Genomic DNA, 22320 nt, shown 5'->3' with positions numbered 1-22320 from the left:
TGGTTGGGCGACTGCCTTCGGCTCAGGTCATGATCCTGGAGTCCCTGGATCGAGTCCCGCATTGGGCTCCCTGCTCCGCGAGGAGTCTGCTTCTCCCTCTAACCCTACCCCCTCTTGTGCTCTCTCTTTCAAATAAATTAAAAAATAAATAAGATTTTTTTTAGGGGTGCCTGGGTGGCTCAGTCGTTAAGTGTCTGCCTTCAGCTCAGTCATGATCCCGGGGTCCTGGGATCGAGCCCCGCATCTGGCTCCCTGCTCTATGGGAAGCCTGCTTCTCCCTCTCCCACTCCCCCTGCTTGTGTTCCTGCTCTCGCTTTGTCTATGTCAAATAAACAAACAAATTCTAAAAAAAAAAAAAAAAAAAAGTTGTTTTTTTTTTTTTTTTTTAAGTCATCTCTACACCCAACACCGGGCTCGAACCCACAACCCCGAGACTGAGAGTCGCACACTCCACTGACTGAGCCAGCCAGGCGCCCCGTGTGTCTGTCTGTCTCCATGTGTTCTTTGTCTCTGCATGTGGTGGCTGTTGCCCTATATGGGATGTTGTGGTGAATGTGGCTCATTCTCTGTGGGTGGGCTGGTCCCTGTATGTACGAGTGTGTGTGTCCCTCAGAATCCTAATGAGAAAACACCTGCCCCCACATTCCTGGCGCGGGGGAGAGAGGGGGAAGTGTGCACGAGGTGGGATCCCCAAGTCACAGCGCTCTTTCTCAGAGTAGTTGTGTTCTTTATTGTTATTGCTGTTCACAGTAGGAGTGTCACTGCTGAGGACATTTTCGGAGGGGAGGCTCAGCCAAACCTCATCGGACCAGGGGCCAGGGAGGGGGACAGTGGCCCCCTGAGACAGGGACTCTGGAGCCCGAGGCCTGGGTCTTCCACCTGAGATCCCTGAATGGGAGGGGGCAGAGAAGAGGCAGGCTGGACCCTTGAAGACCCACGTTTTTTCCCCACTCCTCCCAGGAGGGCTTGTGCCCATTCCCTGCCCTCCCCACCACAGAGAAACTGAGTCAGGACAGGCTCAGCTGGGTGAGGAAGGGCTTACCCTTCCTGAGTTGGGCCTTGGTGGGGGCCCAGGGACACCCCACATCTGCCACATAACTTCTTGGGCTGGACACTTTTCCTGGGCACGAGCCAGCAGCTGGAGCAGCGAGTGCCATATTTCTTGTACCTGGGGTGGGGGTGCGAGAAACCAACATCAGAATGCAGCAGGGGTCCAGAAACTACCACTTTCTGGGTAGTTCCACTTTCCGCAAGGGTGAGTGTTTCCCCTCCCAGAACCCCACACTGGCTAAGCATCCAAACTCCTTCCATCCTGAGGACCTGATACCACAGGCATTGCAGAGAGGGGTCCCATCTTCAGCATCTCTCCAGAGTGGGGTCCTTTGGGTCCTACAGGAAGCACAGCACCGGGGCCCTGAGGGGGCAGAGGTCAAAGGGTAAGGGGCAGAGGCCAAGAGTCTGGGCTCAGGAGGCCTGTGCAGGTGGGGCATTTTGTTAGAGTCTCTACGAAGGCCCCACCTGGCTCTGGGCCAGCCCTGGGTATTACCAGACCTAAGACAGAGGGAAAGCCAGGAAGGGAGACAGATGGCAAAGCTAAGCAGAGGAAGAAACCGGGGGTGGGGGTGACTCAGCCTGAGTGGAGGGAGGTGCACCATGACTCCTTCTGGATGGGTCTAAATGGGGAAGCAGGATGGGAAGAAAGACAGAGAAGATGGGAAACTGCCCCCCCCCCCCTATTTATAGCTCTTAAGTCACCAGGACTCACCGAGGGCCTCGCCGCCTCCTGAGTTGGCCTCAGGACCCCTGGCAGGACCTGTAGAGGGACCCTGAGAGCGGCTACTGCAGGCCAGGCTGGGGAGTAGACAGGAGTTAGCATTGGGGGGTCTGTACCTTGTCCCAGGCAGCGGCCCCTCAGTGATGATTTACTATCGGGATTTGAGGCATCCCCCAAGGAGGCGTCTGATGTCTGAAAGGCCTGGCCTTGTCCCTCATCAGTAATAATAATGAGTATTATGTGAAGAGGTAGGAAGTCTGGGGCCAGCCTGCCAGTTTGGGATCCCATTTCTCCTGAGTCCTCACTGCGTGACTCCGGACAAGCGATCGCATCCTCTGCACCTCAGTTTCCAAATCTGCAAAATGGGCTTCACAAGGCTTCAGGGAGCCCATATACATCAAGGGCTACCTGTTACCTCTCATGGTTGTTGTTCCTGACAGGTGGTGGTCATGATCATTACTGGGAAAAACAACAGTTAGCAACCACCCTCAGTATGGTCAGGCCCGTCTCGTAAACAGGACCTATGCTCGGACCAGGACATTGCTGGGTCACGGCGCCAGCCTGAGGTCTCGCTCAGAGGCTGGGCCATTTGTAACGTAGGGCTGGTGTGGGGCGCCCGCGAGCAGATGCCGGGAGGCCCCTGCCCCCACCATTATTACTATAACTTGCAAAAGGGCGCCCTCCTCTGGGCCAGCCCCTACCTGTAGCTGGGTATGATCTGTAGGCTGGAATCCGGCTTTATCTGAAACTTCAGGGTCACCCCCTCGAACCGGGGGTCCACTTTCTCAGCGCCCGGGTGGGGCTTTGACTGCTTCCGGGGCCTCCTCTGGGGTAGGGCTGAAGGGGCTGGGGGAGCCTCCAGGGGCCCTGAGCTGCAGCATGGCTGGCTGATTGGGGTCAGCATGTTCTTGGCATCCCTTGCCAGAGGCGAGGGTCCCAGAGTCTCCAAGGCCTTCAGCTCCCAGCAGGGCCCCAGGGCTTGGGTGTCCCGGGCAGGGGGCTGAACCAGCCCTTCTGCTGTTTCTTGGAGGAAACGCAGGGCAGTGACTGAGTCCTGGCTTGCAGGCCAGAAGGACCTGGGGACAAGGGACAGTGTGGTCACCCCCTTCCCTGGGCAGCACCAATGCAGTCCTCAGAGACATGGGGGAATTGCGTGGCCTCTGACCCCCATATGACCCCCATATGACCCCGAGTATCCCTCGGGACCAGAACTTCTTTTTAAGTGCCAGTAACTAACATGGTGACCCCTGGATAACCCCCAGGAACCAGAGGTCATGACCCTTTGACCCCTGGATCAAGTTGGGGGAAGGGGCCGCTCCTGAACGCACCTGCCATTGGGTCTGGGGCATCCTGGGGTCCTTGGTGCCTGCTGAGCAGGGGGCGCCCGGGGCGGCTTAGGGTCCAGACACGGCGGCGCCAGGAGCTCTTGCAGCTTCGAGAAGTCTGGGACCGGTTCGGCCTCCATCACGCCCCGGCCCAGCCCCACTTCCCTAATCGCGCCCGGCCCCGCCCACCCTGAGCCCACTCGATGAGCCCCACCTGAGTGGAGGAGGACGTGCCCGGTGGGGGCGCTTCTGGCAGAGGCTGCGAGGAGCCCCACCTGGGCTGGGCGGGGCGGGGCGAGCGCGGCGGGGCGCCTCTGGCAGGCAGCGCTGGGCGCCCGGGGCCAAGCTCCCCCCGCCCCCCCAGGCCGGCCTCGGTCCCACTCTGGCAGCTCCGCTCGGGGGGCCCTCAGACCCCTCCAGGCCAGCCTGGATCCCCGCAAATCCCTCCGCGGCCGGGGGGGCGGGGCTTGGGCACGCGGGTGCACGTGGGCTCGGGCTCCCGGGCTCTCCAGGACGCCAGCTTCCGGGCCTCTGCCTCGGCCGTCCCGCGACCCCAGCGCTGCCGTGGGAGGGGGGAGTTGGGGGCCCAGAAGGTGCGGCTCCAGACCCCAGGGCCTGCCCTCCCCGCCCCCCCCCAGGAGCCTCAAGACGCTGGAGGTCTGTGAGACGGTTTTATTGTTGTTCCAGTCAGATTCCACCCTATCCACACACTGATTCTCCTGAGTTTGGGGGAGGCCACCCCAGCAGGGCTGGGGCCCCCTCGGCCTCCCAGACCAGAACCTGGACATGGGCTCTCTCTGAGGCAGGGGCTCTGGCCTTCTGGTTGCTTCCAACATCTCTCTCGGGCCTGTCCATGCTCTGGGCTGGGCTGGCAACTTGGCTATTCCTGCAGTCCCGGCCGCGGGGCCGCGGGTGCCCGGGGTGTCAGTGGGGCTTGGGGACATGGCCGTCCACATAGAAGTTCCTGGTGATCTTTGGCAGCGTGAATTCGGCCCCTTCCAGCTCAGGAGTCAGCACGATTTGGCAGCCCAGCCGGGAGTTCTCCTGAAGAAGCGGGGCCATGTCCAGCATGTCGTCCTCCCTGCAGCAAGGAGAAGAGCAGTCACCCGGGGGCAAGCTGTCCAGCTGGTGGGGGCCCCACAGGGCGGGGACGAGGCGCCTCTCAGGCCGGCGCGGGGCAGTGCCACGGCCAGCAGCTGCAGGGCCGAGTCGGGCTGGGGCTGCGTGGCGCGGCCCACACGGGCCTCTGCACAGCGGGGAGGGGCTGCCCCCGCTCACCTCTCGGTGGGAGGAGGCAGAAGGTCCAGGTGGTCCTCGCTCACGTACACGTGGCAGGTAGAGCACGCCAGGGAAGCTTCACAGGCCCCTGGGGGCAACAAGTGAGGAGGTGCCAGTGAGGGGCACGGTCAGGTAGGCACCATGAGGTCAAGGACAGAAGGGGGAAGAGGCCCTTTGTTTCCCCGCGCGCCCCTCGTCCGTCCTTCCCGGGCCCGCACCGAGCGCACCCTCCACCCTGTCCTCCACTCGGCTAGCTGCTCCCGAGCTGCGTGTAAGTTTTGCAAAGGGACGTCCAGGGTGTCCCGTCTCCCAAGGACCACCCCCCCAGCAGGCTGTGGACCAGACTGCGTACACGGAACCATGAATGAGCGTGGACTTGACTTCAGTGTGGCTGAGGGGGAAAAAGGCAGGGTCCCTGCAGCCTGTAAGCCCTTGCGGGGACCCTGTCACTGTGCTGGGCAAAGGGGTTTCCCTCTACCTCTTGCTCCCGAAGATGGGACCTGCTTCCTCAACACTCAGTGTGGCAGGGGAAGAGACCAGAAAATAAGGGTTGAAAGATACAGAAGCTGGGGTTTCCTGCTTTTCCCCCGGACGCATTCCCACCCTTTGGACTGATCACTGAGAATTGCGCTTTGGGGATAATGTCCCTCCTGGTCTAAAACCTTCCAAGGCCTTTTCCAAAACCAAACTCTTCCACTCAATCTCTGAGATCCTCCCGACCCCTCACTCACTCACTTCAGCCACACTGCCCCCCCGCCCCAACTCCAACACACCAAGCTCGTCCCCAGCACATGGCCTCTGCACTCGTTGCACCCTCGCCCTGGAATGTTCTTCTCTCCACTCTTTTACCAACAGAACTCATCTGTTTTCCAGTTTCCCCATCTCCTGTTTCTTATCCTCTCCCCGCACCACCCCCCACCCCTGCCTGGCCTTGGGGACTCTAATTTCTGCACAGCATTTACCACAGTCTCAGGTTACCACCTGAATCTCTGGGTGTACCTATGCTCCATCAACCTGGCCTCCGTCTTTGTACTTGGCACCAAGCCTGGCATATGGATGCTCAAGAGACATGTGTTTTAAATGAATGGGACAGAATTCCCTCTGTCTTCCACACGTGTTGGATAATGAGGATGTAGCTGCAAAGCAGCCTCCTGACCTGGGAGAACCTCCCAGGGGGACCTGGTGACTTTGCCCACACTCCCCGTCTCCTGGGGATAAAATGTCTGGACCCTGAAGCTCCAGGCAGTCCCCAAGGAATCTCTTCCTCAGTCCTGTTTCCCACCTCATTAGCACCCTCATCCCATGAGATAGAGATTATTGAATACGATAGTCCCAGCTAGGCACTGCATACTAACCAGGTGCCAGGCATTCAGCACTATGTCCGAGATCTGTTTAAGCCTCCAGAGCAACCCAGTGAGATAGTAACTAAATTATCCCCTTTTATACATGAGGCATCAGAGGCCCAGAGAGGTAAAGTACCTTGCTCAGAGTCATAGAGCTGGTAAGAGGCAAAATATGAACACAGGCCACTTGCCTCTAAAACTCATGTTCCAACCTGTCCTGGACTCCTGGTGACTGGATTCCAGAACAGAACTTGAGGTAGGCCTGCCATGACCAGCCCCCCAACATCCCCACCCCCGATAATGATTAAATCAGGCTCTGTATTATATTCACCCAACAAATAACCCTGTACATTTTTTTTTCAGACTGCCCTTTCCAGCTGCTCATGATATAATTACATGTTTATTCCTGGGATTATGGTCCCTATTAAGTTGAAATTGATGTGAAATGATAGGGGCCTTGTCTGTTTTGTACACTGCTGCCTGGCAAACAAGGTGTTCAATATACAGAGAAGAGCAGCACAGATTAGTGGCTAAAATAAGCTGGCTTTGAATCTAGTTTTGCCACTTACTTGACCCTGGATCATGTCAACTTAACCTGGGGCTGCTTCCTCACCTATAAAATGAGATAACAATCTTCCCTATCACATAACCTTATCAGGAAGTAGGTATTTAATGCACTTAAAATAATGTCTGCTATGATTATCTTCTCCTCAGCAAATACTGATTTAATACCCGTTACATCTAAACACCATGACAGGCAACCGATAAGTAGCACCAGGGTTTCTGATCTCATTCTGAAGACAGATGACAAAAAGGAAACAAGACACTAAGAAGTGTTAGGAGGACAATAAAGCACACTGAGGTGACAGTGACCAGGGGTGCGGGTTTTGGCTGGGCTGAGGGGAGGAGATTGTCAGAAAGATGACATTTACGTTGAGACCTGACGGATTAATCTGGTGGGAAAGTACTTCAGATGTCTGCAGCAGCAAATGCAAAAGCCCCGAGGCAGGAATGGACTTGGCTTTTTGTTTGAGGAACAGCAGGAAAGCCAGTGTGTCTAGATTAGAGAGAGGAAGGAGGGAGAGAATACAAGCTCCTGGAGGGCAGGAATTTTAATGACCTCTAATAAATGCTCAATAAATAGCTGCTGACTGAATGAAGGTTTAGAGCTGGTCAGGGTTTGAGACATTGGTGAGGAGTCTGGATTTTGGCCATGTTTGATGGGAAGCCACGGGAGGGTGAAGTAACGGAGGAGAACCGTATCTGATTTGCAGGGTTTTTAAAACAATGAATAAGGACCTCCCCAATTCCCAGTGTGGGGTTCCCACCTTCCAGGTCCACTCCATGGCGCTGGGCCAGGTAAAGAACATTGTCCCCCACTCTGCCGCTCACCGGAATCCGTTGGCCTGACCGGTCTACGAACACCACGTTCACCCTGGGGACAGACGGGGGTGCAGATACCAAACTTGATGGTGGGCGCGGTGGCCAGGTCACGTCTAGGGTTAGGGGGCCTAGACGGCCAGGGGAATAGGACGAGGTAGAAGGGGGACACAGAGATGAGGCTGCAGGGCAAGGCGGGGACCGGAGGAACCTCGTGGGATAAAGAATGGGGGACTTAGCCCCCTACACTCACACGTCCCCGGGCCGCTCGGGGCCGCCAGCTTCTTCTTCCCCCGCCGGGCGCGAGTCTGGAAAACACGGTTGGGTGAGCGGCCGCGGCGCGCCTTGCGGGCGTCCGGCGGGTTAACGCTGTCCCCCAAAGCGCCCCAGGTACCTGTTGCTCGAAATCTTCTGGCTGTCACTGGCGCCGCCGCCTCCCCCGACCCCCGAGAGCCCCCACGCCGGCTCCACCAGGCTCCACCAGCCGCCCTCAGCAGGAACCCAGCACTCACGCCCCCCCGGGCCACGGAGGCCGCCATGACAGGCATCACGTGATCCGGGTCTGGGCATGCCCAGTGGCAGCCACGCGACCAAAGGGCCCGTAATTGCCCGAATATGAGCTCTGCCGTTTGAGTGGGGAGCGTGCGAGGAAGGACTCCAGGGACTGCCAGAGCGCGAGGGAGCCATGCCGGCTCACCCACACGAAAGACCTGCGGGGCCATCCCCGACTACCCACCCAGGCCCACTGTTTGTCCCAAGAACCAGCCAGCTCTGCTTTCTTTAAAACCATTTACTTACAAACTTTAATTCAGCAAAGGAAGGTCTGAGAGAGAGGACTGGGGAGACGACACCCCCCTGGAGTGGATGTGGACCCCCCAGAGTCAGGGGAGGGAAGCTGGTGGCCCAGCCGGCCAGGGGGAGGGCCCAGGATCTCCTCAGGCCGACAGGTCCTGCTGGTGGGCAGGGGCAGAGCTTATCTGCATGAAGTTGCTGGACTGGGCACTGGGCCAACAGGAGGCCAGCTCCAGGTGATCTAGCCTGGGGATGGAGAGGTGGAGCTCATCTTCAACATGGGGGCGGGCGGGGGGAGACAGCAGAGGCTGTGAGATGCACAATAACCGGACTCCCACAGACTGACAGCAGGACTGGTTTAAGCTGGCAGAGAAAACCCGTCTCTGCACACACGCCTGGGTAGGAGGGATGACGGGGTTGGTATGCCAAGACCAAGGCTTTGGCCTTCTACTGTCCTCAGAGTGGGGACCCTGGGTAGAGGGGCCCAATCCCCAGGCCAGAGCCATTTGGTCCTGAGTCAAGCTTCCGGAGCTCGGCATCTAAGAGGCTCTGACCGCAGGGCCTGGGACCCGGATTTAAGGCATCAGAAGGCGAGGGAACTGTGGCAGGGGGCTGGGAACCCCCAGCTGGAATACAGGCCAGAGTGGGCAGGCAGGGGCAGGACACAGCCATGCCTGCAGCAGACATGAGAGAAAGAGGGCTGAGCCATTTCAAACCGAAAAGAGTGGAATGAAGGCCCAGACATGCTGGACCTTGAAGGAATCAGAGCTGGGGGTCGTCCTGGATTGTTTAAAAAATAATACAAATTAGAAAAGGAAACAAAAGTCAATTGTCAAAGTTAAAAAAGGGGGACAGTCTCTGATCCTCACGGGAGGTCAGGGGAACCTCCAAGGCACTCAAAAGGCCAAGATACAGGAGTGACTAGGCAGGAGAGGACTCCCAGAGAGACACAGACACAGGCGGATACAGGGGAGGGGACAGAGAGCAGGCCAGGGCCCCTCTCTCTTAAGGCTGTAGAGTTTCCATGCCGGGAGCAGGCCAGAGGTGCATAGTGGCCCCCAGACTCCCCCACACTCCTTGGGTTCCGGCTGGTTGGTCAACAAAGTCTTTCAGAGATTTTTCTATTACTGAAAGGGGGGGAAAAAAACACAAACAGAACACCAGAAAACCCAAAAGCGATTTGGTGCAGGCCCTTGAGCATCTCTGGCACTGGACCCTTAGAAAATCCGCTTGCGCTTCAGGTAGGAATCTGCGTAGTGGCCCCCAAGGCCCTGGGAGTGCTGGCCCACATAGCTGCCTTCAGGGCTGGGCTCGGGTGAGGGCAGCAGGTGGGCAAAGCTGCGTTTCTGGCCACCCAGTGGGGTCTAGAGACAGAGGGGAGGGGGTGACAAGTCAGAGGCCATCCAGGGGCCACTGCTCCCCAACCCGGCGCGTCCCCGCTGCCCTCCCCACCCACCCCCCGTACCTTCAGCAGGTGGCTGTGGCCATTTGGCCCAGGGCCGAGGCCCAGGAGCCCTTCTCCGGAGCCCAGTGGAGAGGAGCTGACGGCCTGGAAGACATGGGAGAGAGATGCAATGGGAGAGGAAGTGGCCCCCAGGGCAAAGGCAAGGGGTTTCAGGCTTGAACCCTGCCTCTGCCACTCATCAGCTAGGAGACTGGGGGGGGCTTCTTTTTTCTGAGCCTGTTGCCTCATCTGTCAACTGGGGCTAATCGCACCCACACCGCAGGCTACTGGGGAGGGAGTGAAAGGTGGCCAGGAAGGCTGGGCAACATTAGGTGCAAGACACACAGGTGTGGGGATGGCCCGTTTGAGCTCATCCCTGAGCAGAGCTGACCCCCGCTCTGCCACCACCTTGGCCTGGGCCTAGGCACCAGAGGTCGCAGGGGCTCCTGCATCCTGGCTGTCCCTGGGGAACTGTCCGCAGCTGGGGAAGCTCCTCACCTTGTTAAGGTGGCTCTGCTTGAGGCCAGCCTGCAGGCCACTGGTGAAGTAGGAAGTGGGAGAGCCCGAATAGAAGTGGGAGAGGGGCCCCCCGCCGCCCCCGCCACTCCGTTCTCCGAAACCACTTGGCGGGGGGGACATCTGCAGAGAGGGGGGCGGGCCGAGTGAGACAGATTGTTGAAGAATCCAACCCATTCTCTAGATCCTCCCAAATGCCCCCTCCCCCCCAGCTTTGGCCAATGGGACAGCAGCATGACGCTGAAGACAGAGGTGCCTGGCCTCCCTGCTTCCTCTTGGGAACCCCGGGACCACCACCACACGCGGGCCAGCCTCACAGGGTGACCTGCTGGAGAACGAGCTCCAGGGGCAGCAGATAAATCATCCCAGCTGAGTCCCCTTCCCCCGCCTACTAACTGCCAGGTATGTGACTAAAACCAGTGCAGACTGCTCAGCCCCAGCTGTGCTGCCAGGGAACCACCTGCTGAGCTCCCCGAAGACTGGTGAGAAATCAAGTATCTGCTGTTCTGAGCGACCAAGTGGTGGGGCCGCTTGTTATGCGGCAAAAGCTAACGGATACGCCCAGGAGATAAGATGGACGGGGCAGCTCTTACTTTGTGTCGGCTGGGTCTGTGAGGCCCTAGCGCCGGCTCCCGGGGGTGGGAGAAGAGCCGCCGAGGTCCCACATCCTGAAGGGAAGGGAGAGAAGCATGTTGGGTGGGAGTCTGCACCAGCTTCACCCCTGGCTGAGTTCCACGGCACAGATGTCCCGGGGAAGTCTGGCCCCCTCCAGCAGAGGGCACACCTGACTGTGTGCGGGCGACTTCCAACTGCAGGCTGGGCAGCTGGGATGAGATGGAGTGTGCGCCCCACGCAGAGAGGGGTTCCACATCAGCCCCTGAGGCGGCTGCTGTGAAGGTGTGTGGCCCCTGTGGGGCCAGGTGTTCACAGTGTTTCGAGGCCACTGGGCATCTGCATTGTGTGAGCCCTTTTATATGTTAGCGTTGACATTTATTTCAGTTGTTACTTTTTTGAACCTGGTGTGAGCCAGGGGCGCCTGGGTGGCTCAGTCGTTAGGAGTCTGCTTTCCGCTCAGGTCATGGTCCCAGGGTCCTGAGATCGAGCCCCACATCGGGCTCCCCGCTCAGCAGGAAGCCTGCTTCTCCCTCTCCCACTCCCCCTGCTTGTGTTCCCTCTCTCGCTGTCTCTCTCTGTCAAATAAATAAAATCTTAAAAATAAATATATAAATAAGCAAACCTGGTGTATGCCAAACATAACACAGGGGAGCCTGCGGGTGGCCGGGCTGCAACACCTGACCCCGGGGGAGGCTGGGATCACAGAAGGAGCAGCTCTCCAGGGACAGGGACAAGAGTCAGATAAGGGAGAGAAGGACAGAAAGACCAACAGGACACCGAGCCTTGTCCTTAAGAGGCCAAAGCCCAGCCTAACGCCTCTTGGGAGAGAAAGACAGACGGGAAGCAGGTCTGATGTGAAGAGACAAACAGACATGAGACAGGGCGGGGACTGTGTCTGGCACCTTCCCCGCGACCTCCCTAGTGCTCTCCTGGCCTTCGGTATTACAGAAATAATGCTCCGGAGAATGACTCTCTCTGGGGGGACAAAGGGCCACAGTGGCAGCCCTCGGGAGGCTGACCGCACGGCAGCGAGGTACTCACCGAGGGGTAGTCGAAACCACAGCTGTCAGGCAGCCCTGGTTCAGGGGGCAGGCGGGTGCTGGCGAGAGGGCTGAGCAGGCGGGACTTGAGCTGGAAGGCTTTGCTGCTGCCGCCGCCTCCACCACCACCTCCAGGGGCTGGGGGGTTAGGCAGGTGGCCCTCAGCCGGGCGGCGGCTTCTCCCTGTGCCTCCCCAGCCCCGAGCCTCCTTACCCGCCAGGTTGCTGGCCGGGAGTAGGCTGTGTAGGTTCAGGTAGGGATTCAGGGGGATCCGGAAGTCCTTTGGGGGTTCCCCCAGCAGCGAGACCTGTGGTGGGAGGGCTGGATTCGTGAGGGCCCCTGGCAGGCGGGCTCTTGCAGGTCAGGAGGCCGGATCGGTACTGGGTACAGGGCAGAGCCTTACCCCAGGGGGTGCTGGCAGAGGTCCACTGTCTTTCTGGAGGCTCCTAAGGCCGGTGCCTCGGAGTCCCACTGGGGCAGGGGGTGGAGTGAGCTGGGCTGCTGGGGGACCCAGGCCTATGGCTTCCCGGTCACCCCCAGAGGGGCCAAGCAGTGGCGGCAGCAGAGGTGGCGGCTTCCCTCGCCGGGGCGGCAGCTCCGGGGGCAGGGCCCCCCCTACAGGGAGAAGATGATGTTGGCGCCCAACCCCAACCCCACAGGCCCCGTCTTCCCGGGGCCCTGAGCCTCCACTTGGACCCGGACCAGCAGGTATGTGGTGGGCACTGTGCAGAGCCCTCTAAGCACATCACCTCCCAGGATGCTCCCAGCCACCCTGGGAGGTGAGGGCCCAATTGACAGATGGGGCCACTGAGACCCAGAGAAATGAGATCATGTGTCCATGCCTAGTAAGGAAAGGGGCTCAGAAAGGGGAAGTGGGAACGGGGTCCAGAAAGATGAGGGGGCGCAGGGTCTGTGTTACCTGCAGACAGCTCCCCGAGGAGGGGGTTGGCCGGCTGGGCCCCAGGCTGAAGGGTGCCCAGGGGAGAGTCTCCCAAGATCCCGGGCTTCTGGAGACAGAGCACAATCAGCTGGAGATGGGCCAGTGTGGCCCGGACAGCAGACAGGGGTCACCACACCCAGCACACCCGGACTCCAGGCCCCAGCCCGTCATGGGCAGACACGCACAGTGTCCCCCAGTGTCTGCAACATCCCAGCCGTCACCCATCTGGCCACCCCGTGGTGACGGAGGGCCTCCTGCATACCAGACCCTGGAGAGACCCCGGGGACATGCACCATATGCTCGGCGTGTCAGGGCCCATCAGCCACACTGCTAACCACGGTCAGACACACATAAGATGACAGTCCTTCCCAGGCACACTGTCCCACACCCGGTCCCCCTGTTGGAAGCACAGTGTCCAACACAGTGCCCCAGCCACATGGAGCCAGTCACTTTTAGCCACGCAAGCCCCTGATTCCATCAGTGACGGTCAGACGCACCCACGTCACTGACTTGGCCCTAGTGAACCAAACCGGGTGGATCAGTGGCATGTGTGTGTGCGTGTGCGTGTGCATGTGCGTATCTTGGTCTGCCTGGGTCTCCGTGTACACGCGATGAGAAGGCGGGAGCGAGCCACCAGCAAGCTACTCCCCTGTGAAGCCTGGACTTCCTCTCCCAGACTGAGTCACTGCCTGAGTCCTGAGCACCTGCCACGGACACGACCACATGTCCCGTCACCCTGCCGATGCCAAGCCACTGGCAGGTGCGAGGGGGTATGAAATGGACCGACGAGGGGCAGGGGCGTGCGTGTGTGCGCGGAGGGCCCGGGGCCGCGCAGTTACCTTCTGACTCTGGGTCTGCAGGGCGAGCTGCAGGAGCGCCGTGGATAGGGCGGGCCCGCTGAGCAGTGGCATGGCCGGAGGTGCACCCAGGAGGCCTGGGGGAGACCGGGAAGTGAGCAGCGGACCCTGGATGGAAGCGCCCGCCCCAATTAAGCACAACCCCGGGCCTGAAGCTCCCAGAAAACAACTGATGTCCCCAAAACAAGGGCCCAGGAGGGGAGTCTGCCCCAGGGAGGGACAGCCCTTTCCACTACCCTGCTTCACTGCAGGTGGCTCTGCTCCCCCCCCCCGCCACCCCTTGAGGGGCTCGGGGCACCAGCTCCCTTTGGTGACTGCCGCTCTCATCCCAGCCCCTGCTCACGGGCTCGAGTCACTTAGAGCTCAGATGGGAAAAAAGCCTGGGGAGGCGCTGGGTTCCGAGAGCGCTGGGGACCCCGGCCGCCACTCTCCGGGCCCCACCTTACCCTGCTTGCCCCCTGCACTGCCGTGGAGCAGGGGGTGCAACAGCAGCTGGAGGGAAGCAGAGGGCCCCAGGTTGTTGAGCAGCTGCAGGATGTTGGGCTCGGGCAGGAGTCCTTTGCCCCGATTGAGGGCCTGTAGAGAGAAATGGAAGAGCGGCTTAGAGTCCCACCTGGCCTCAGGGATGTGGGCTCACCCATCCCTCTCATCCCGAGTCCAGCCGACACCCTGACTTTTTAAGAGAGGAGGACCTGGCCCCTGGTTCCCCCACCCCCACCCCCAGGGGTACACTTCCCAGGCAGGCACTCACCGTGGCCTGGGCAGCGATGAGCGCGGCCAGCATGCTGCGGCCAGGGGGCCCTGGGGCACAGAAGGAGACGCGCAAGTGGCTGCCCCCCAGCGCCAGGCCGTCCGCCCGCTGCTGCGCTTCTTCTGCCATTTCCGCCGTCTCGTACTCCAGCACAGCGAAGCCCTTCAGCTGCCCATCCTGGCCATATGCCAGCTGGGGGGGGGGGTAGACGTGAGCACCCAAGTGGCAGTGGCAGCCCTCATGTGAAGTGACAACAGCGACCAGATTGGGATCCCGATCATGACCGTGAATTCCCCAGAGGGCGTGGGTTTTTGGCCCTACGCTCTTCTAAGCCCTGTTCCTGCATTAGCTCATCGAATCTTCTCAGTGGCCCCAGGAGGCTGCATCCTACCCATTTTTCAGAGCAGACAGCTGAGGTTCAGAAAGGTCAACATGCCCAAGGTCACAGAGCGTGTAGGAGTGCAAAGCTGGGGTCCACCTCGCATGGGTCAAGTCCCCTGGGGCTCAGGCCAGCACTACTTTGGGACTCTGATGGGGACTGCCCAGCACACGAAGGCGTAGGAAGGACACAGCCTGGGGGTGAGACATGTGGCCTCCAAGCTCGGGTTCAAGACCGGATGTGCCAGTTGGGAGGGAGGTCACACAACCAGTGAGGCCCCCCCCACCCTGCCTCCCCTGACAGCAGCCCGTTGGTACTTTAGGCCCACAGCCCCTCTTCCAGACCCTGGGGCCAGATGTGTCCCAGGACTAAGACTTTTTTGGAAGAAAGGGAGGATGCTGCACATGCTATATATCGTGTGTCCGTTCCCCCACTGGGGTCTGGGGCTCCCGCACATCAGACGCCCAGATCTCTGCAGCAAGACACAAATGGCCCCATCAGATCAGGTCAGGTCAGGCTCTGCCACCATGAGAGCCTGCCACCCACTCAGGGAACGAACCTCTTGGTTTTTGGGGCATCGTGGGTGCTGTCCCAGGGCAGACAGGTCCCGGGCGAGCACCCGGCCGGCCCGTGCCTGCCCACGGGCTGGGCGCCACAGGGGCTGTTTCACCACTTTGCAGAGCCAGGCACGGGCAGCACTCCCACTCCGCAGGGGAGGAAACAGGCTCCGAGAAGGGCAGTCCCTTGCCCGGGCCATGGAGCTGGAGCTGGGAGCGGACGAGGCCGCGCTGCTGCCCTTCAAGAAACCAGCCGCCTGTGTGTGGCTATGGCTGATTTGGGAACCAGTGATGTTCCTCCCGGTCCCCAGTGACGCACAGTGTGGTATGGAACCAAGACAATGTCCATCCACAGAGGACAGCGGAGTCCACGAAATGGAATATGGTGTGGTCCCAACAGCAATGGAAAAGCTCTCGTGTCTGAGCACGAAAATATGGCCAAGACCGAAGGGAAGAACCAAACCGAAGCAGGCACAGCAACATCTGGGTCAGGAAAAGGGGAACGCAAAGACATACACACACATCTGTTTGAAATGCGTAATGAAATCTCGCCGGAAGGAGACACCACCACAACCTGGTTTGAGCAGGGACTGCAGGCAAAGGCGCCAGGGGGAGGGGAGCCTTCACCACTGACCTTTCTGCACTTGCTGAATTTCCAAACAGGACTGGACTGCCCATTCACAAAAATAAATAAAATGGAAAAGGCTTCTTAAAACACCCAAGGTCTCATGACACCTGCTTTATTAGCGTCGACAGCATTGAGATGCTAGGGAAACCGGCGTGTGACTAACTGGCAAAGCGCGCCAGAGCGGGCTGCTAGGGCATTTCCCTGATGGTCTCATCTTGGTGATGTTGAAAATGATGCTCCCCACCAGGACAGCCAGTTCCCAGCTTGGCATCCAGCCTTCTTGGAAGGTGAGGGTGCCCGCTTAAGAGTGGGGGGCCCCGGGGTCAGCTGACGGACCTCGACTCCCAGCCCACCTTACTGGCAGGCTGGTGTGGGCACATCACTGCACATGCCCAGCCCTGGGCCTTGTTTTCCTCATCTGTAAAGTGGGGCCAGCACACAAACCCACCTCAAACAGTGGTTGTGGGGATTTAAGATGCTCCCCAGGGGCAAGGAAGGGTGGTATTCTAGATGTGCACCTGCTCTGAGTGCCCAGGTAGGGTGGCTCCAGCTGTCAGCCCACCTCTACTGAGCACTTCACCTTCACCTCTGTCCAAGGCCCAGATGCACATCTTCTAATATGTGCCATCTTACAGAGGAAGAGAGAGAGGGGTCAAAGTGCAACCAAGGCTTCACGGCTCCTAAGGAGGGAGATTGAGGCTCAAACCTCAACGTGCCTGACTCCTGAGCCCGGCCTCCATTCAACCAGGACACCTACTGTAAGTGGAAGCATGTACAAGTAGCCATTCACAATAACCCAATCACAAAGCACTGCTAGCCCCACTTCCAGATGGGAAAACTAAGGCTTGGAGCGAGAACTTAGCTGGTCATAGCCCTGCTGTCCCATCTTCATAAGAGAGGACGTGGCTGCCAAGCTAAGTCATCTGTCCCCTGAGCCCCCCACCCAGGGCCTAGCACAGGGCAGGTACGCAACAGAACGCAGCAGCGTGACCAAATGCAAAGTGAGCAAGGAGCGGGCTTCCTAGGACTCCACTTACACAAGGGAAGCGGGACTCACCCGCGGCCACTGGGGTCAGGGCCCGTCCACCAGCTCCGTCAGGCTGGCCTGGGGCTTGGAACCAGGCTGCAGCGTTCCCATCCCAGCCCTGCCACACCCTGGCTGTAGAGCCCTGGGTAGGGCACTTGAACTTGTGCCACCTGAAAATGGGGTGTTACCTGCCTCTCTGGGCTGTTCTAGGATGAAGGGATTCTAAGGAATGTGCCCAGTGGGTGCTGAAGGAATATCTATGCTGGGGGTCTGTGGGTAAAGCTATCTGGGGGCTGAGGAGTGGGCCTGGCTTGTTCTCACGCCACTGTGCCTGTCACAGGGCCCGGCAGGCACACAGATGTGCATTACACATGTGACTCGGATGAACCAGAGACTGTTTTGCCAACCCAACGTGTGAGTGTTGAATCCTTTTATGGAGGAGGGAAACCAAGACTCAGAGAGTGAGTGACTTGCCCAGAGGCACAGAGCCGGGCTGGAATCCAGCCAAGCCCAACTTCCTGACCTCCAGGCTCAAATGGACTGTGGGCTTCTCTGGACAGCCTCCTCAAAGCCAGGCCTAGGAGCCGGGAGGCCACTCGGCAAAAGTCTGATGAACACGGAAATGGGAGCGGGAGGTGAGCAAGCCTCGCACCAAGCTTTCACAAAGGCGGCCTCACCTGCGTTTTATAGGAGGCCCAAGGCCACCGAGGTTAAGCAAGTTGCTAAAGGGTGCACCGGGATCTGAGGCCCAGCCATCTGGCTCCGAGCTGGGCTGTCACCCACTACACCACGTGGCCTTTCTAACAAGAACCCCATTCAAAGTGGCAGCGCCGCTGCTTTACTAAAAAGGGACCCAGGAGATTAGAAAAGGCAGGTGATGCCAAAGGGCCCCTCTGAGGCGCTCTGGCCCCCCGCCCACCCCCAGGCCCCGGCACCAGGCCCAGGGCTCACCTGGCAAAAGGTGGGCGTGTGGGCTGCCGCCAGTGCCCGGCGCAGGGCGTCCCCGTCGCTGAAGCCAGGGGGCAGCTGGTCGACGCAGAGGCAGCGCGAATGCAGCAGCTCGGGTGTCAGCTGCCCGGCATCTGTCCAGTGCACGTAGAGGGTGCGCGGGCCCAGCGGCTTGCCCAGCAGGTCCGACTTGGCGCGGGCGGCCGAGTCCTTCTTCATGTACTCCGCGAAGCCGTAGCCCTTGGAGTGGCCGGTGCGCTCGCTGTAGACCAGAAAGCAGCGCTCCAGGCTGCCGAAGGGCCGCACCAGCTCCTCGAACTGCTGCTGGGTGAAGCTGGGGGGCAGGTTGGCCACGCAGAGCAGGGCGTCCGTGGGCTGCAGCTGTACGGACAGCTCGCGCTCCCGCAGGTGGCTCTGGTGGAAGGCGCGGATGGCAGCCTCGGCCTGCTCCCCGTTCAGCAGGGTCACGAAGGCTGCAGCGGGAGGGGGCGCGGGCTCAGGGGGCGACCCCGAGGGGCACCCCCTTCACCCCACGGCCGCCCCCCCCACCTCTCTCTACACCTTGCGTGACCTCAGAATACCCAAAAACCAGGATGTGTCAGGGACCAGCCGAGGGAATGGCTGGCAGCCTGGAGTTCCTGCTGCAGGGGTCTCCTTCCTCCCCGAGCCCCGCTTCCTGCTCTCGTCCCCGCTCCTCACCCACACAGCAGGGCTCACCTATTGTGTACCTGGCTGGGTCCTACACGCGACTAACTCGGGTGACGTACGGCCGTGGTTAAGCACGTGATCGCTGGGGCCTGGGGCTTTGATTCCAGCCCCTGAATGGCTCTGGGGTCTCAGTTTCTTCATGGGAAATGAGAATAACTTACTCCTGACAACCCCCATTTGGCCAGCAAGGAAACAGGTCCAGAGCAGTGCCCCCTGCCCCAGTGGAGGAGCCTGGACTTGAACCCAGGCAGGCAAGCCCCAGTGCCCTGCTCTGCACCCCTCCTTCACCACCTTTCCAGGCCACCAACACCTCTCATATCTAGTCCCGCTGCCACTCCTCGTTTGCTCTCCACCCAGCAGTGACAGGGAGCCTTTCAAAAGGATAATCAGATGGTGCCCTGTCCTTGTCTAGGGGTTTCTCATTACAGGGGCCAGTGGATCCTGTGTGGCCTGGCCCACTGGCCTTGCTGACCTCCTCGCCCATCTCCTGCTGCTACTTCCTGAACTGTGCCAGGCCCACTCCACCCCGGGGCTTTGCGCCTGCTTCTCCCTGAGCGTGGAACCCTGACCTCCACACTGCCTCGCCTGGTTAACCTCCACCCACGCTTCAATCTGCCTGCAAATATCACTTCCCCCACAAAGCCTAGCCTGACTTCTCCTGTTGCAGATCCCAGCTCTGTGCTCTTACAGGGCTCTGAAGCTTATGGTTTTGTGTGTGTTCGTGTACACAAACCTCCATGCTTGCAGCTGTCTGAAATAACACCCTTCTCCGCAGACTAGACTATCTGTTAACTTGGTTAACAGTTACGTACCCGGTACCCAGCACACACCATTCAGTAAACATTGTTGGAAGACTGTATGAATGAGTGTGTCAGTTAAGCTCTGGATTATTGATGCTTAGCACACAGGCATGCTAGGTGCTCAGTAGATACTTGATTTGTTGCTCCTGCCAATATTTACTAAGCACCTATTAGGTGCCAGGCACCCACAGCTTTTTAGGATTTTAACATGTTTGGCCTCATGGCTAACCCAAGCAGGTCATGCCCAATTTGCTGGTGAGAAAACTGAGGCTCTGGAGGGTAAATCACTTGCCTGTGGCCACAGAGTAAGGCCAGACCAGGACTTGAACCCAGGTCCATTTGCCTCCAGGGCCCAAGAACTTAACAACTATGCTAGCCTGCCACACAGGGGTTACTGGTCCTCAGCTTCTTCTCACCCATCTTACAGATTGCAAAAAAAGGCCCTGGAAGGTTTAATACCAGCACAATGCCTGGCAGGCGCAGACACCCACAGAGAGCTTCCCATGCGGGGAGTGGGGGAGTGCCAAGGCTGACAAGACCCCTCCCTGTTCTCAGGGAGCCAGCCACCCAGTGCAGGAGGCAGGTGAGTGAGAGAGTGACAAGAGCCCAGTGTGACAGTGCTATGATGGGTAGGGCGTTTGGGGCACTATGCGAGCTGCCTGATGCCACCCGGATAGCACTGTGGACAGCTAAGAGCACTGGCAGAGGGAACAACCTGGAACCTGATGGGTGCCCGAGGGGATGGTGAGGCTGGGGCACATCCCCGCAAGGTAGTGTCAGGAGGAGCCTCAGAGAATTTTGAAGAGAGAACAATGAAGGTTAGGACTGGATTTGATCAGATTTGCAACTGGATCAGAGCTGGCTACTGGTGGGGAGGGCAAGCCGGACCATGAAATCACAGAGGCAGACAGACCAGAGTGAGGCTGCCTTTTTGGCAAAGATGGAGGGGGCATGGATCAGATGGAAGTTGAGGAAATGGAGGGGCGCCAATTGTTCTGGAGGACTTGAAGGAGAAGACCACACAGGTCTGGGTTACTGGCTGGCTGGGGGGAATGGCGTGGGGAAGAGGGGAGCCCAATGCCTAGGTATCTGGCTGGGGAGCTCAGGGGAGGAACACCAAGGCTGCCTGACAATGGGCACCCAGGATGAGAGACAGAGTGGGACAACAGTCTGTCCTGCACGGCCTAGGGGACAAGGTTGGGCCCGAAGTTCAGGACAGGAAACACTGGGTGTGGACCCTCCCAGTTTCAGGGACTGTCATCTCCTGCCACTAGCCCAACCCACAGCCCCACAAACCTGTCCCTTTGTATTTGTCCACAAAACAGTACTTGAGCTCATAGTCGCTGAGCAGGTCGTGCACTTCCTGCGGAGACAGAAGCCAAAGGATACGAAGTCACCAGGGGCTGAAGGGAGCGACCCAGTGCCACCTCCACGTGGACCAGCTATGAAGGCAGATCAAATAGCAACCCCATCTTACAAATGAGGAAACATGCAGAGCTGGGATTTAGAGCCAGAGCCTAGCTGCAGACTCCAAGCTTTGAACTAACACAACACACCCTAAGACTCGGATGGGTCTGAGTTCAAGTCCCAGCTCTGCCCTTAGGGAAATAACTTCAACTCATCTGAACCTCAGGTAGCAAGTCTGACTCTCTCCAACATCCCAACAAACTGGGCATTAACCCATTTTGTAGATGAAGAAACTGAGGCTCAGAGAGGCAAAGGAACATGTCCAAGGTCATGCAGCTGGTCAGGGCAGTAGAGGGAATGCCACGCAGGGGGTACCTGACTGGGGACCCTGTGTACTTAAAAAGCCCACAGTGCATGGCTTCACGTGCCTCCCAATTCCCTCCTGTTGACAGGGCTGGTCTTCTGGTAAGCCAGCTTTGCGGGCAAACTCTGGGGCCTGCTACTGCCAGACACACTGTGCACCTTGAAGGAGATAGAGTGTTCCCAGCTGAGAGATGGTAGGCACTAGGAGAGCCAGCTCTAGGAAAAAACCGGACCATACTTAGTGGCACCTGCCCCAGGTCTGTCCCCAAGTCTGCCCCTCCCCACACTCTAAGACCCCACCAGCCATGTGCCTACTCGTGGCAGGGAGTCAGTGGCAGATGTGCAGGTGGGTCAGAGAGCAGAGACTTCTCAGCAGCAGGGAGAAAGAACCCATCTCACTGTGGCAGGGCAGGGCAGACTAGATGCAATCTCCTTGGGTCCAAAGAGCACTGGGAAGCCCTGCCCCATGTAGGCCCCAAAAGAAGGGCACCCCTGGCCAGATCAGTCAAGGGAGGGGGCACAGAACAGTGGGGGAGGTCTGCAGGTCTGTGAGCTGGGGGCACTAGACTCCATTTTTCCAAATTAATCCAGAGGCTTTTGGAGAAGAAAAACCCCAGGAGCTACTACAACTTCCGGACCTCTCAGAGGAGTCGGTAAACGCGTGCTATGGAAAGGCATACTCTAGTCAACCCTGAAACTTCTGGATACAAGGTTCCGCCGCTCCACGGTAGAGGGGGTGGGGAAAAACACAATCAGAGCAGGGAGCAACCGACATCCCTACTTCCACAGTCCCAGTATAGCAGCCCATTCACAATCCCCCAAGGCCAAAGTTGCCCGCCCCCTTCCAGTTAGTTCCCCGCCCCCTTCAATCACTTGGTTTCGTCCAAACCTGTGGTCGCCCCTAGCAACGTCCTCCCTCAGTCCAAAGTTGGTTTTTCCCTCCATCACTGCCCCCCCCCCCCACATCTTGCTCTTGGTTTCTCCCGATCCCGCACTGATCCCGCGCTTGGACTCTCCCGCCGACGCCCCCCAGCGCAGGCCAGCGTTGGTGTCGCCCGGTTCCCCCCGCGCACGCGCATGGTGGTACTTCCCGCCACGCTCCCCCCCCCCCATACCTGGTTGGTCACGTCCCCCGGGAGGCCCCGGATCAGTATCTTGCGGCGGTTACGGAACTGGCGCTCGGTATGTTCTAGCCGTTTCCGGATCTCCTCTGGATCTAGCGGCGGCAGTTCTTCTTCGGGCGCCCGGCGCTCCGCGGCATCATCAGCTTCAACCTCGGCCCCAGCCTCCGGGCTCAGCGGGGGCCGGTGAGTAACGGACACGTCGGCCGCCATCTTGGGAAACCCGGCGCCTTCTGGGACCAGCGAGCCTGGGCGGAGCGGCATAGAGCGGCAACGAGGGCGCGCCCGCCGATTGGCCAGGAGAAGCCCCACCTCCTTTCCCACCCC

General features: G+C 59.2%; 3 protein-coding genes across 5 annotated transcripts; all 3 read right to left on the bottom strand.

Annotated features, from left to right (window-relative positions):
- Positions 1-736: 736 nt before the first annotated feature.
- ZGLP1 (zinc finger GATA like protein 1) lies at positions 737-3109 on the bottom strand. The gene is made up of 6 exons (XM_034997566.1): positions 3103-3109; positions 2476-2905; positions 1766-1851; positions 1321-1414; positions 1043-1168; positions 737-888 (listed from the first exon to the last, which is right to left on the bottom strand). Exons 1-6 carry the CDS (start codon positions 3107-3109, stop codon positions 801-803), a joined length of 831 nt encoding a protein of 276 aa, XP_034853457.1. The 3' UTR covers positions 737-800.
- Positions 3110-3756: 647 nt separating this feature from the next.
- Positions 3757-8238, bottom strand: FDX2 (ferredoxin 2). 2 transcript variants are annotated; one of them, XM_034998672.1, is made up of 5 exons: positions 7495-8238; positions 7354-7408; positions 7049-7155; positions 4378-4465; positions 3757-4180 (listed from the first exon to the last, which is right to left on the bottom strand). In XM_034998672.1, the coding sequence occupies exons 1-5, from the start codon at positions 7820-7822 to the stop codon at positions 4024-4026; spliced, it is 735 nt and encodes a 244-aa protein (XP_034854563.1). In that variant the 5' UTR covers positions 7823-8238; the 3' UTR covers positions 3757-4023. The 2 variants fall into 2 exon arrangements, with proteins under 2 accessions (XP_034854563.1, XP_034854564.1); XM_034998673.1 differs by lacking the exon at positions 7049-7155 and having other exon boundaries at positions 7354-8238.
- Positions 8239-8494: 256 nt separating this feature from the next.
- RAVER1 (ribonucleoprotein, PTB binding 1) lies at positions 8495-22290 on the bottom strand. Of its 2 annotated transcripts, XM_034998670.1 has the most exons (14): positions 21988-22290; positions 20399-20465; positions 17598-18067; positions 14056-14247; positions 13751-13880; positions 13287-13381; positions 12427-12514; positions 11911-12122; positions 11721-11814; positions 11509-11645; positions 10446-10520; positions 9835-9975; positions 9358-9441; positions 8495-9256 (listed from the first exon to the last, which is right to left on the bottom strand). In XM_034998670.1, the coding sequence occupies exons 1-14, from the start codon at positions 22255-22257 to the stop codon at positions 9110-9112; spliced, it is 2202 nt and encodes a 733-aa protein (XP_034854561.1). In that variant the 5' UTR covers positions 22258-22290; the 3' UTR covers positions 8495-9109. The 2 variants fall into 2 exon arrangements, with proteins under 2 accessions (XP_034854561.1, XP_034854560.1); XM_034998669.1 differs by having other exon boundaries at positions 11509-11814.
- Positions 22291-22320: the final 30 nt, after the last annotated feature.

This window comes from Mirounga leonina, unplaced genomic scaffold (assembly GCF_011800145.1).
Source record: "Mirounga leonina isolate KUSES-001 unplaced genomic scaffold, KU_Mleo_1.0 Mir_94, whole genome shotgun sequence".
NCBI lineage: Eukaryota > Metazoa > Chordata > Mammalia > Carnivora > Phocidae > Mirounga > Mirounga leonina.
The sequence above is the reverse complement of the archived record's forward strand: the minus strand, read 5'-3'. Positions and strand labels throughout refer to the sequence as shown.